Raw genomic sequence first — 14,462 nt, 5'->3', positions numbered from 1 at the left:
AAAAAATGTAATTGTCTTAATCATTTTCATTTGATTTCCTTTGGTTTGAGCAAGTAGTTAGAATTACCCTTAACCAAAAATTACATAGCCAGAAATGCATGCCATCTTCAATACAAATATCAGTGTATCCAAAAAAATTAATAAGGTATAAAAGCTTTTGCTTTTGCCAAAAAAATATATAGTTTTAAGAAAAAAAAAGTGTCTGTGAACTGTGTAATACAGCCAGTGTGGGGTTTCCTCAGGTCAATTCTTGGAATCGGTCGGGCACTTACAAAATTCCAATGACAATACTATTATCGTAACTGCTACTCCCATTTGTGCTAATTTTCCTGTAAGGCAGGAGTTCTCAGTCTTGGTCATGTAGGCCCGCACACCTGCTGGTTTTCGTTTAATCCCTTCTTAGTTACTGTAGCTAATTGGAGCCCTTGGAGCAACTAGTTAGTTCAAGAAATACAATTATAATGAATTCCTTAAACTCCTATAGCACTTTTGTAGACACTCCACTTATAGCACTTAGCTTTGTGTGCTTGTTTAGTAATGAAGCCAATTCATACAGTAGATGGGGATTATTAAGAGGCCATGATCTGGGGAAATTTGGCCAGGACTTCGGGAGTTAACACGCCTACTGTTTTCGAGAAACGCCCTGGGATTTTTAGTGACCACAGGGAGTCAGGACCTTGGTTTTACATCTCATCCAAAGGAAGGCATCTTTTTTTTTACAGTACAGTATTCCCATCACTATACTGGGGCATTAGGACCCACACAAACCACAAAGTGAGCGCCCCCTACTGGCCCCACTAACACCTCTTCCAGCTGCAACTGTAGCTTTCCCAGAAGGTCTCCCCTCCACATACCATATATTAGTGTGGTTGGGCATTAGAAGAAGGTATGACAGCTGGGAACTGCCTTAATTACAGTGATTTAACCTTACAGCTATCCCCTTTTTCCTGGTGATTTCATCACATTCCTACCCTTAACGAAACACCAATTTACACCTGTTCCTTTCCAATGTGTAAAACAAGACATAAGTAGGAGCTCTCTGCTCAGGGAGGCCTATTTACTGTCTAAAGACTCTGACAGCAACCCAGTTGAGGGAATGTCTCGTTAACAAAACAGGAGCCTGCAAAATTGAAACCTAGGCTGACAGGAATTTTATTTTTGTCACTTGGGTACAAACTCATGGCCCGTCTCCCCCTCAATTTAGGCTCTCGTGTGCTACTATGTTTTGAAGCAGTGTGCTCACCCAGGGGAATTCATTCATACAAATCATACAAGGGACTGGTTTGCTTTCAAAAGAGAAGTGTAATGGAGAGCTCTGGACACAGAGAGCCTTTAGTTTGTGAGGCTGTCTCTACTGATACTCTTCTGAAAAACAACATGTGGAGTTAAAATACTTCACATTATAACTTACTCCAGGTTAGCTGCTAAACTTGTTTGTTACCGAAGATGGGGCGGAATGGCGGGGCAGTGGTTAACACAACGCGGGTGCCCTCGGTTCAATCCCTGGGGTGCTATCTTCGTGGAGTTTGTGTTTATGGAGGTTGTTCTCGGTATACTCTCCCTGTGTTAGCGTGGGGTTCTTCTCCCACAGTCCAAAATCATACTGGTTTTTTAATTGGCCTCTGGGAAAATTGGCCCTGCTGGTGTCTGTGTGTGCCCTGCATGTCCTGCCTTGCGCCCATTGCTTGCTGGGATAGGCTCCGGCTCCCCCATGACCCTGTATTGGATAAAGCGGTTTCATCCATCCCGAAAATGGACGATTGGATTATTGAAGATGGTAAAAAAATATATTTGAACTTATGCTTAATTTACAGTATGTGTTCCTTCTTACCTCCAGAGTCTGAAACAGTGGTGACAAATACGTGCTCTTGAATTTCAACATGCAAAAGCTAATGTCTGCTTTCAGAAAAAGCATGCAGGTTTGCCAGGTTTAGTCACACTGCAATGATGTCCTACCTCAGAGAAAAAGAGGGAAAACAGCTGGGCATGTAGCTAGCACTAAAAAAAAACAAAAAATAATATTACAGCTAAAATTTCACTTTGCCAAGTTGACATTGAATCTATGGATAGATGTGTAAAATGTTTTAGCACAGTAATACAATCACTATGTAAGACGTGATACCAAATTCCAGCCTGAAAAACATACTTACTGGAATCAGCAATGTACAGTAGGATCCTCTCATTAAGAAAACAATTTCTCCAGGAAAGAAACTTTAAGAATCTTTATCCGTGGTCTAAAAACAATATCATATGCAATTCTAAGAGGGACTCCTTAAACTGAAAATGTTTATGAAAGAATATTTTCAAACGACAGCAAAGAGGAATGGATAACCGCTTTAGTTTATGATACTGAAAGACCAAAATATTTAGAGTGGGATTCTCAATTATTAATGAAAATCAATTTCATTTGTGTTTGTTCTGCAATGTGGGAGAAGGCCCCCCACTCGCTTTTTAAATCTTATCGCAGCATTAACAGAACTGGATTAGGAGTATTGCGTCTGGACTAATAACATCCTGTCTGTCTCGAATAATTCCATTATTCTGCCCCTGACCCATTCAGTCACAGAGCAATCCACTCACGTCCGTCTTATTTTGAAAGATGTCTTGAGAGTCTTTACCCTCCCCCATCCCCCTCCTCTACCAAAATAAGATTTCAGCTAATGAGATTTCGTGACTGATTTCGCCAGTCATATTCTTCATGTCGGGTGTACACCATTGCGTAGAAATCTGCTTTTCCGTGTTTTTGTTTGTTTTTTAGTTCCAACTCGAATTCGTTTCTTTCAACATTTTTTTAATTCGTGGTTTTAAAAGACACAATCAAACTGCTGTACCCCAAATTGCTCTGCCATATGTTGTGGTGAGTTTTTCTCCGATTCATAAATCTACCACCAGGACAATGAAAGCTGGCAGCCCTGTGTTAATGGCATGCTTTTGGCAATAGAAAACTCCCTGGCGAGAATCCAGCCACAATATAATTTGTATGCAAATTAAAAAGCCCTGTTGTTATAAGTTCAGCAGACCCGATGGCTACATTTATTCTCAAGCTGTATGGCTGTTGTGGAAACGGAGCAAAACTGAAGATTAGGTAAAATAAGGTGCAGGAAACCGATTTGGCCAGAGGTTGCTGAATGTGTCCAAGCTTTTTAAGTCGTGAAAGAGACCATTGTGGAGTGTCCAAAAAGACTGGCAGAACGGAAGACACGAAATTCAAAATGTCCAACCTAGTTAAAATTTCCATGAAGAATTTCCTGGGAAGATATTCCTCTATTGTTTAAATAAAGCTGTTCTTCATTCCGTTATACCTGAAACACTACCTACTGTACCAATAGTTCACAATCCCTAGTCTTAGTGTTGCAGGACTGTTCACTTCTGTGCTACAATTGAACCCTTAACTTAGGATAAGATTAATATGAACATTTTGTTCAGCTTTCAAACATCTTGGATGTCACCCTGGCATTTTGTAAGCAAAATAAAATCCCAATCATTTGAGTAAATTGCAAATATATAGCTAAGCACTATATCAGCCTGCAGCTCACAACTGGCAGCCCCACTGAAGCTCAGCAGGTGTGAGCCTGGTCAGTACCTGGATGGGAGACCTCCTGGGAAAAACTAAGGTTGCAGTTGGAAGAGGTGTTAGTGGGACCAGTAGGCTCACTCTGTGGTCTGTATGATCTTAATGCTCCAGTGTAATGACGGGGATACTATACTTTAAAAAAGGCGCTGTTCTTTAAATGGGACGTTAAATCAAAATGCTGACTCTCTGTGGTCTTTAAAAATCCCAGGGCGTTTCCTGATCTGTTACCCTGGTATCCTGGCCAATTTCACCCCTGGCCTTTGCCAGTCATGGCCTTCAAATAATCCCCATCTCTGAACTGGTTTAATCACTCTGTTCTCCTCCCCGCTGAGAGCTGGTCTGTAGTGAGGGTACTGGTACACTATGGCTGCCATCACATTATCTAGGTGGGGCTGCACATTGGTGGTGGTTTAGCAGGGTCCCCCCTGTAAAACACTTTGAGTGGAGTGTCCAGAAAACTGCTCTATAAGTGTAAAAAATTAAGACTTACTAGAGACACTGTAAATTGGCAGCAGGGGTTATTGGAATGATTGTAATTTAATGCAAAATTAGTTCTGATAAAGCTACTGTAGGTTTTGACTGCTTATAACTTACATATTTATTCTTTATTCGTAAAGGTTCCATATTTGTAATCTTTTTAAACCTGTTCAACTGATACCAAATGTGTTTATTTTATATTAAAAAACATTGAGCAAAAAATATACGATTTTTACAGTTTCAATGTAACAGTAACTGCCACACTTGTTTCTGTCCCTGTTGCTGTCTTTTCGTGAAGGGCTATTATCATCCGGAATGGGGAAATTATCCCAATGTCTTCAGAATTCACCCCAGAATCTGAACGGCAGAGGCTTCAATTTTTGGTAAGAGACCGTGCTTTACTAGTGTATTATTTTAAATGTAATTTACTGTGGCATGTACAGTAGATTAATAGTTTTCTTTTGTATGAGCCTTCCCTGTTTTGACTCGTCCTTAATAAGGGAAAGAAAGAGTTTAATGAATTTACCACACGTCATCAGTCTAGATGATGAGTATAAATTTGTTTCAATTGCTTGGTAATTATAAAATAATTCAAATATTGCTATTCTAGACTATGAACAATGATAAACTATAAAAAATAATGCAAAGATCTCAAATAAAAATGATATGTAGGAAAACAAGAATACTCCTTCTCATTTATGGTACAGTAGTTACATTGTTACAGTTAGATACTATCCAGTACTGAATGTTCTCAACACACAAGCCTTTATTATAAAAAGGTTAAAATGTAATAAAAATAAAAATTAAATTCCTTATCCAAGAAGATGTCAGAAAAGTAGAATCTTGGCAATGCCTTACAAGAGCTTAGCTTGGAGTGAAATTCTTCTTGTTGTATGAAAAAACAGGACAGTAGTTATAGTATAAATGAAAACTCATAATCATTTCTCGTACAGGAGGGGCCACTCTACATACTGTATGATGGGATTGACTGATAGAGTGATTGATAGAAAAAATCATAGTTTGGGCTTCACGGTCCCAGCTGAAAGGACATTGTCATTTCTACTGTCAAGACATCCTTGAAACGATTTACAAAGAATTTCTGTAATATTTCAGTCTTAAATTCCGATTTCTCTGTTGAAAATTTCTAAAGAGAATATTTTATAGCTCAGTTCAGTTAAATTCAGTTCATTGGTCATAGGCAGAAGTGCAATGAAATGCTTATTTGCATGCATGCTCCAATACGAAGACATCAAGGAAACACCAAAGCATACAAACAGAACAGCATCAGCAACAACAACAAAGTCAAATAACATACAACTTAAATACAAGTCAGCAAAATTACCAGTGTGAGCCAGTGGTAGAGGTAGGATTCAGTAATCTGGCAGCTGGTGGGAAGAAACTGTCTCGGAATCTGAAAGTGTGTGCCTTTCTGCTCCTATAATGCTTATCTGAGAGCAGGGGAGAGAAAAGTGAAAAACCAGGATGACTGGTGTCCTTAGCAATACTCCCAGCCTTCCCGAGAGAGCGAGTTGTAACAATGTCCACAATAGAGGGGAGCTGTTCTCCAATGATGGACCGGGCTGACCTGATCACCCTCTGTACTGCCTTCCGGTCAGACAACGAGCTGCTGCCAAACCACTCTGTAATACCACACGTGAGCTCACTTTCAGTAGCCCACCTATAGAATGAAGAAAGAATAGTTGAAGATAGACCAAATTTTCTCAACTGTCTGAGAACGTAAAGGCACCATTGTGTCTTCTTTGTAGAGCCATTTACAGTACATGCTCGGATCGTGTTAAAAGCAGCCATATCACCCTGCAACTCACAACTGGCAACCCACTGGAGCTCAGCAGGTGTGAGCCTGGTCAGTACCTGGATGGGAGACCTCCTGGGAAAAACTAAGGTGGCTGCTGGAAGAGGTGTTAGTGGGGCCAGCAGGGGGCACTCACCCTGTGGTCTGTGTGGGTCCTAATGCCCCAGTATAGTGACGGGGACACTATACTGTAAACAGGGGCCGTCCTTCGGATGAGACGTAAAACCGAGGTCCTGACTCTCTGTGGTCATTAAAAATCCCAGGGCATTTCGCGAAAAGAGTAGGGGTGTAACCCCGACGTCCTGGCCAAATTTCCCATTGGCCCTTACCAATCATGGCCTCCTAATAATCCCCCTCTGTGAATTGGCTTCATCACTCTGTTCTCCTCCCCACCGAGAGCTGGTGTGTGGTGAGCATTCTGGCGCACTATGGCTGCCGTCGCATCATCCAGGTGGGGCTACACATTGGTGGAGGTGGAGGGGAGTCCCCATTACCTGTGAAGCGCTTTGAGTGGAATGTCCAGAAAAGCGCTGTATAAGTGTAAGCAATTATTATTATTATTATTATTAAATCATTAGTAATGAAGATACCCAGGAACTCAGCTCAGCTCAGCTCAGCTCTGATCTTTGTAATAACTTTATTTCCTAAACTGCTTTTACTGTTTTATGTGGGGAATCCAACATTGGGTTGAACGGTCCAGTTAAGCATTCATTTTCAACAACTTACCTTTCCCTTTAGGTCTAAGGTTTTTGTTGGTCTGTACCAGCCTTTTTGTTCTAAAGCGAGGAACGTCTGCTCTGTGTCTGTAAACCAAGAAACACTAAAATTCATTGTCTGCCTGCTAAAGTGTTTTACCACAGCAGATTTAGCAAAGGAGGAGCTGATCTTGCTGAACGTATCTGGAACAATTCTTGAGGCTGTTTCCAAAAGCTGGGGGTTTAAATTGCTGCTCGGCTAGGGGGTATAGACATCATTAGCTAACAGGGTTATTGGCACTAAGGGAAGTGACATGGCCCGCTGAGACTTTTTAATGACCTTTTTAAGGACATTGACCAGTTTGGGAGCTGGGGGAGTATCAGTATGGAAAATGAGAAGAAGCTTATCATCTGTGGAGTAACTCCGGGCAGTGTTTGTGCTGAACTCAACAGCAGTGCAATATTATTTCAGATGTAATGAAATGTACTGTATTCACCCTCAACTGCCTGCCTTAGACTGATTGACTGAACTGCCACACTGACTTGATAATACCCAAACCTAGATGTGTGCTTGCTAATATTTTCTGTTGGCTCTATTATCTGATTTAGTTTGTGGCATAACCTTAAACTGCAGGAGTTATTAATTCTGCAAGTTAAAAATGACGGAATGCGTGACTTTACTTTTGATTACAGAATGTGCCTCAAACAAAATAAATCGGTTCTCTTTTTCTCTATTCATCCGAAAATGTGTGTTCGAATATAATTTATATTGAGTAACGTTGTAGGTATTTCTGACATTTAATAAACATTTTAAATCCTGGACAGAATTGAACAATTATTTATTTTTAATCTTTTGTCTCCGTGTGGCTTGATCAAAAGCGATTTATAATCTCAGATGAGTTGAAAGCCTCAGAGACGAGCTGAATAATAACTAAAAAGTTTAGTACGCCGTCGGTAAAAACTCAAATCCAGGAAAGTCATCCTAGAACTGCCTGATATTATCATAGTGCCCTGTTTGGAATTCTGATGCAGGAGTGCTTTTATTAAAGCTCACTCCTGCATTTAAAAGTCCTGAAGAGATTAAAGAAATATTGTACAAGATGTGTTGTTTCCTGTGGTGTTCCTTCTCACTATATTATAACTAGATTGTGATTTTTTATGTTGTTTATGTTGAATGTTGTGTGATGTGCTGGTCTAGAGCCCAGAGAGAATTGTCTCCTAGGGAGATGTAAAAAAAGATACATCAGAATACATCCCCAATTCTTTTTTAAGACAGTGTTTTATCTTTTTATCAGCATGGTTGAAACATGCAAAACAACTGCCTAAATGACCTGAAATAAATGTTTCTTAACTTTAGTAAACCAAAAATGTGGAGTGACCAAACTAGTACCAGCAATCACTTTACAATACACTGGGAGGCTTAGTCAAAGAAGAAATCTGGAAAATAAATGGATATAAATGGAAGGCTTAGGATAATAGATAATTTGTTTCACTCTGTGTAGTTGGCATTTCTCAAACCAGTGAGATCTGGGAAAACCTTTAACATGAGATTCCTCTCGTTGAACTTGCTGCTCATAAATGGATGGGTTGAGCACTCTCTCTAATAGGTGTGACGGTGTTTTAACTTTTAGTCGAATGGATACAAAGCTGTCAACTGCTTCCAATCACTTGGAATGGTGGGGTTTGTTTCTGGGAACACATACCTGTATACATTTAACAGAAATAATGTAAGATACGTCAACCAACACAAAATGGAACCTAACACTTCAGAGTGCCCACCTATAACCAGGCCTTTTTCGGGTTTGCCTTTCTTTCAGTCCTGTATAAAGGCTCCGCATGTAAGTGATTTGGTACAGTGGAATTAGGGCGTTTAGTTCAAGTAGGGAGCTGCGTCAGCATGCGTAGGCTGCAAAGGAACAAGTAAAGGTTTATTCCATGCTGAAAAGAGAAGAAAAGAAACGCAACGTTTCGGCTATGGAGCCGCCTTCGGGTAGAGGAGCCTCTCCTTCTTCTCTTTCTTCGAAACGTTGCGTTTCTTTTCTTCTCTTTTCAGCATGGAATAAACCTTTACTTGTTACTTTGTCCTTTGTCTAGTCAACTGGTGGGACACTTGTTTCCAAAAATTAAGAGCCCACCGAAATGTCGGATCTTTTTCTTGGTCCAGAACAATATTTATACTTTTATTTCCGTTCTGTGTTCCAGGCCTACATGCAGCCTCACTTATTAGGGAACGAATTTACCCACCTGGAGTTCCCCAGGAGGGTGCAGCGAAAGGAGGTGGGCAAGAAGATGTTGTACAGGGACTTCAGCATGACAGGCTGGTGAGTTCAGTTAATGCTCCCTTTATTAAAACTACATGTAGTGACACAGCATTCAGAAAAGCAAAATAATCCTCAGATCTTAGAATCTGCTGATCATCCTTCAGTGTGCACCTTGATTATTTCTTTTACATTGTGAATGTTGTCATTTTCTAATAATATGATAATATATGATGATATAATAATATGAGGTTTCCTATGCACTGTGACTTGGCCAATCGAAAATGTCAAATGTCTTCTTCTTCAGCCATCCTGCTGTAGATCGGCTTGTACTGTCTGTAGTTTCAGGATCATTGTCGTGCTGTGTGAGGCTCTTTTGGTTGAGCCTTAGCTGCCGAAAGGATGGCCTGACATTCCCCTGCAGAATTTGCTGAAAGAAGTCCGAGTTCACCTTTTCTGCCACTGTTGACAGGCCATCCAGATCCTAAGACAAAGCAAAGCTCCTCCATGTCATGATACTACCACCTCCATGCTTGACAGTTAGAATGCAGTTAATCCGTCAAAAGGGAGGTTCATTTGGTTTTCGCCAAATTTCTGGATAGTATTCAGAGGTAAAGGAGAAGTCTCACTGAAGAGCACCTGGATGATCCACAATATGACTGAAAGAATGTTCCCTGGAAAGATGAGTCAAAAGCTCAACTTTTTGGCCACAAAGATAAATGTTTTATGTGGAGAGAACCAAATCTGGCCTTCCATACTCTCCTAAACTCCTTAGCTAAACCCCATTAAAATATTATAGCAGAGTCTGAAACAAGCTGTTCATGCTTAAGGAGGCCCTTAAATGTCACGAGGAGGAATGACATTTTGAAGCACTTCTGGAAGGAGGAATGGACCCAAATTTGTACAAGCCAAAATGAGAGACTCAGAAATAGTTACAGGAAAAACCTAATTGAGGTCATTACTGCTGACAGAGGCACCATAAGTTACTAAATCTAAAGTGTTGGGCTACTTATTCACATGAGGAATATGTACTGATGGATCATCTTGTTAAATAAGTCATCCAAATATATTTGATGTCTTTGTGATATACATTTAATCCGGTTTGCTTCATTTTTTTTTGGTATTATAACTTTCATGAAAATATAATTACGTGTTGGGTCTAAAATATACAAACGTACCAGCCAGCCTAGGGGGAATCACAAACTTTTTCTCGGCACTGTACAATAAATGCTTACGAGTTTTGTCAGAGACGCTGAAAGCATGTTCGAATTCAGATGAAATGGGCAGGAATGTTTATTGACTGTGGCTTTTAGAGCTCGCACATCCATATGCGTCCATTTGATCTTTTTCCCTGCCTCCTGCCTGTGTAGACGGGATTGCTTGAAACTGCAAGGGAGTGGACAGGCTCCGTGCCCAGAGTGGTTGTAGGAGCTGGCTTGACTGATGGGCCGTAGATCAATAGAAATTAATTCATTGGATCTGAGACAGGGGCTTATTAGAGAAGCCTCGAACAGAATCCCCCCGAGAGCACATCTAATAAACCAGCCCCATCTGATGCTCTTCATTACCATTTACATAGATCCCCAGGCATTGCAGAGAAAATGTGTCCATGCCCCTTTGTGTGGAGAAATTCTGCGTCAACAGGAAAGGCCGCAGAATGAGACGGGAAAGAAATACAGGCCAGGAGCTACAAGTTTAAGATTAAAGCACAGAAGTGTTTCGTAAGAAGGTTCCACATCTGTTGTTCCCAGGCACTGTCAGCAAAAAAAATGTGAGCAAGTCCTTCTTCTGAGTGTCTTTCATAACCGCAAAGGTTTCGTTACATCAAAAAATGCCACATTCTGAAAAAAACTCTTCCTGACTTCTGCTGGAAGTATATTTCTGCATACATATACTCAAGCTGTAGTTTAGATTTTTGTAGGTGCCAAAGAATATCGAAAGTAAAGAAGTATTTGTGATACTACTGCTATTTTGTAGTTTTATTCGTTATGACGGAACAAAACGCAGGCACTGTAGTTTTCAAGTTACACAGCAGAGGTTTACCTGAAAGATGGAGTAACTCGGAAACAAATCAATAAATCAAAAACTAGTTTTCCGTAAAAAGACAAGTAAAAACTGTAGGAGGGATGTGTTCTAAGTCCACTCCCAAATGAAAATGAGTACACATTTATTCAAGGAAGAAGTCTTTTTTCTTTTCCTTTTCAGCATGGAAAAAACCTTTACCTGTTCCTTTGCAGCCTACGCATGCTGACACTGTTCTCTACTTGAACGTCATTTTATTTGTTTAGCAGAGGTGAGAAAATGGAAGATGGCAAAGGCTGTCTGTGTGTCGCCCACGTGATTAAATTAAGATGACTATATTCTCGCAAGCATTAGGCCAAATTGCATGTTGGTGTCCATGCCAAAGCACATTAGAGTGATACAAATAAGTTCTCCTAAATTAGGTATTCTTGAATTGCATGAAACTAAAAATGCTCATCTAATTATAGCCAAAAAGGTAATTATCACCTAAACATTACATATATTACACTTTCTATGTACCGTATAAATTCTTGTTAACCTGGTGTTTGTGACTAAAACACATCATAACACATAAAGATTACAAAAATAGCTTTGCACAGAATAAGGTCAAAATGGCATAGTCTATCCATGCAGACACAGAAAGTAGGCACTGGGCATCAGTGGTGTTAACCCATAGCAGGGGATTCATTTTTAAATAGTCAATTAAAATGGGCAGCCTTGAGATCTTGACAGATTGCCTTTCACTCCAGAATATCTGGCAACATTTTGTTTTCTATTAGATAGTAAGAAATGAATCATCTTTTGTAAAACAGCATGGTAGACCCGACACCACGTATTCCAGTAGTATAAAAGTGGAGCGGAAATTACTGTCTGATAAGGCATCCCTTGGACGTCTGCCTGAATTCGTCTGAATTCGGTTCACCCATCTTTGCCAGGACACTACTCCTCTGTGTGCACATACTCCAGAAGGAACACGTGATTTTATCCAAGCCTGTTTAAAGATGCAGGGGCAGGCAGAGAATCCTACCGCAGAGTAGGAGTAAGGCTGCAGAGCCAGCGCATTGAAATGATGGATTGTTCGCCTTGTGCTTGTTCTGAATGTTCGATAGACTTCCAGTGTTTTGATGGAGTGGCAGGGACAGAGAACTGACCTGAATTGGACTGCAAAGCTCATGATAGTGATTAATTGGTCCCACGCTTGAAAGTACGAACAGCGCACATCCAGTAATGTCCAGCGATTCAGGAACAAAAGATTGTGGCCTTATCTGTGACAAAAAAAAATGTTTCTCATGAACCAGTCATTTGTGCCTGGCATACTAAATAATTTTCTAGCAGGGCACAATAACGTTAAACCAAAAGACAAATGCTTGGAAAGTGTAGATTGCAGAGGATAACAAGAGCAATAATAATTCAGTTTAAACCAAGAGTTGCCTGCCCAAATTCTACCCTGAAATACAGTCCAAATGTCTAGCTTGTAATTTTATTCCTGCAGACCACAAAGGTGTAAGCACAAAATATGGTACAACCAAAAAACACATTACAATACATGAGCTGAACCTAAACTGTAGCCCCTTCACATCAAAGAGATGTTTATTCAGACTGCGTTGCCAGCACAGTGAATGCTGATGAGCCTTATGTGGCACAGTACCATACTGTGGATCATATATTTTATAGCCACCAGACTTGAAGGAAGACATTTACTTGAGAAATAGGTCAGCATTCTTGAAATCCCACCTCTTTGTGGTACATCACATATCAGATGAGTTGTAATCTAAATCCATTTGTGATTAGTAAAAGGAAGTTTTCTGTTCTGGTGTGCTCACGTGACTCTCAAACATTTCTGTATTACTGTAAGTCAGCCTTAGCTAATTTCTTTATGTGGGGCACCTAATGTTTAATGAAGATGCAAGTAACTGTTGTAATATGGTTGTTAAATGTAAAAGGCTGTTACTGTAAAAGAAAAGAATAATAACCGTGACCTCTCGTAAAATAACTTTTAGTTGGAACCATTGCATTAGGTGTTGGGGGGCAGAATCGACGAAGCAGCCATATTTTTTTTTAAAGGCTGGAAAATCCCAGCTGCCACTGCACAGGTGCGGTTTGTCCTTCAAGCGCATGTGCAGTACGAGCAGGGAGAGGTCCATGTTGGTCTCGCCCCTGTGGGCTTCACTGTCAAAGTACTTACTGTACTGCTCTTTCTAAATGCAGGTAACATGCAGTTCTTGTCACAGGTACAAAAATAGTCCTTATTGTTTCTCCTTTGTTATGACTAAGCTACCATTATAACCTACAGTATTTCTAATGGATTTGTGTCCATAGCACATTCTGCTCTATGCTGCATACTTTGTTTACTAGCATGTGTGCTGAACATTGGAAGTGTCCATCCGGAACACTGGCCATTGTCCATTTTTGAACATCAGGCATGTCCATCCAGAACACTGCCCATTGTGCATCCATGAACATCGGACATGTCCATCCAGAACACTGGACATTGTATATCCATGAATATTGGACGTGTCCATCCAGAACACTGGACATTGTATATGCATGAACATTCGGCCATTGTCCATCCAGAAGAGTGCCTCATGAGACAAAATCTGTTTTCTACCTCTGTTAGCTGCAACAGTCTTGTCCACTAAGTTGAGCCTGTGAGGTTAAAAGCCTACTAACATGGGAGAGTAGCACTGTCATAGATACCAGCTTCTGATATATCCCAGTTGTCTCTTGATATGTACTACAGGCTTGAATAAAACAGTCCCGCTCGTGTGCACAAATGATACCAGTCATGCCCCTGGGCTCGGACAACACTTCTGGGAGGGCCTGCAACACAGGCTATTTATGATTGATGATCAGTGGATAAACTGGAATTCACTCCAAAAGCTACTAATACTGGCTGCAGGTTCACTTGAGCTTCTTTCCTCCCCACCTCTTTGGTGGTCATTAAAGCCGGAAAGGTGCATGTTGAGTTTTCCATCAGAATATGACAAGAGTTTGTGATGCACAATGTGGTCCTCTGATTCTAGTACATTTGGTTGTAAAAAGCTCATGCATTTTCTACCAGCCAAATTTTGGATATGCAAATAGCATATTGACGATCATTTTGCATGCAAAATACCTCTAAGTATTATTGTCTCCCTGTCAGCTCCAGATGACTGATATAAACTTCTCTGTACTATGATAGTAGGGCTCAGGAGGAAATTAAAGAGTTGTTTATTACAGTATGTTGCAGCTACAAAATTGTGGAGTTTTCTGTCCAGTCATATTGAAGGTTCACTCACAGTGGCTACCTTTCAATCAAGGCTAAAAATCTATTGTATGTATTTATACTCAAGATATCTGACTTGAAATTGATGTGATAGAGGTTTAAATCAGTACTTATCTATCTGTTTTGGGCATTTTGAGGATTTTACATTTCTTCTTCTGTTAATTTGTTGGTCTGTAATTTTTATACCTTACTCTCTATTTTGATAAAGCTTGAATCTTGAATCTGGCACCAACGACATTCTACAGTATAAAGAATAAGATTTAAATTATACATGAGTGAAGGCAAAAAAGTTTTCCGTAAATCTTTGAGTCACTCTTAAGAGAATATTGTAACATGGACTCATATTTCTAGTTGGCTA

The 14,462-nt window shown here is 40.2% G+C and overlaps 1 protein-coding gene across 1 annotated transcript in view; it reads left to right on the top strand.

Moving 5' to 3' along the window:
• The window catches only part of ppm1h (protein phosphatase, Mg2+/Mn2+ dependent, 1H), a 71,221-nt gene that overhangs the window by 45,042 nt on the left and 11,717 nt on the right, over positions 1-14,462 (top strand). The window contains exons 5-6 of the mRNA XM_088923607.1: positions 4,350-4,434; positions 8,762-8,880. Of these exons, the coding sequence (XP_088779733.1) occupies positions 4,350-4,434; positions 8,762-8,880 (204 nt within the window). The remainder of the gene's footprint in view (positions 1-4,349; positions 4,435-8,761; positions 8,881-14,462) is intronic.

This window comes from Atractosteus spatula, chromosome 8 (assembly GCF_055471065.1).
Source record: "Atractosteus spatula isolate fAtrSpa1 chromosome 8, fAtrSpa1.hap1, whole genome shotgun sequence".
Classification (NCBI taxonomy): domain Eukaryota; kingdom Metazoa; phylum Chordata; class Actinopteri; order Semionotiformes; family Lepisosteidae; genus Atractosteus; species Atractosteus spatula.
Note: the sequence above shows the minus strand (reverse complement) of the source record. Positions and strands in the feature narration are given on the sequence as shown.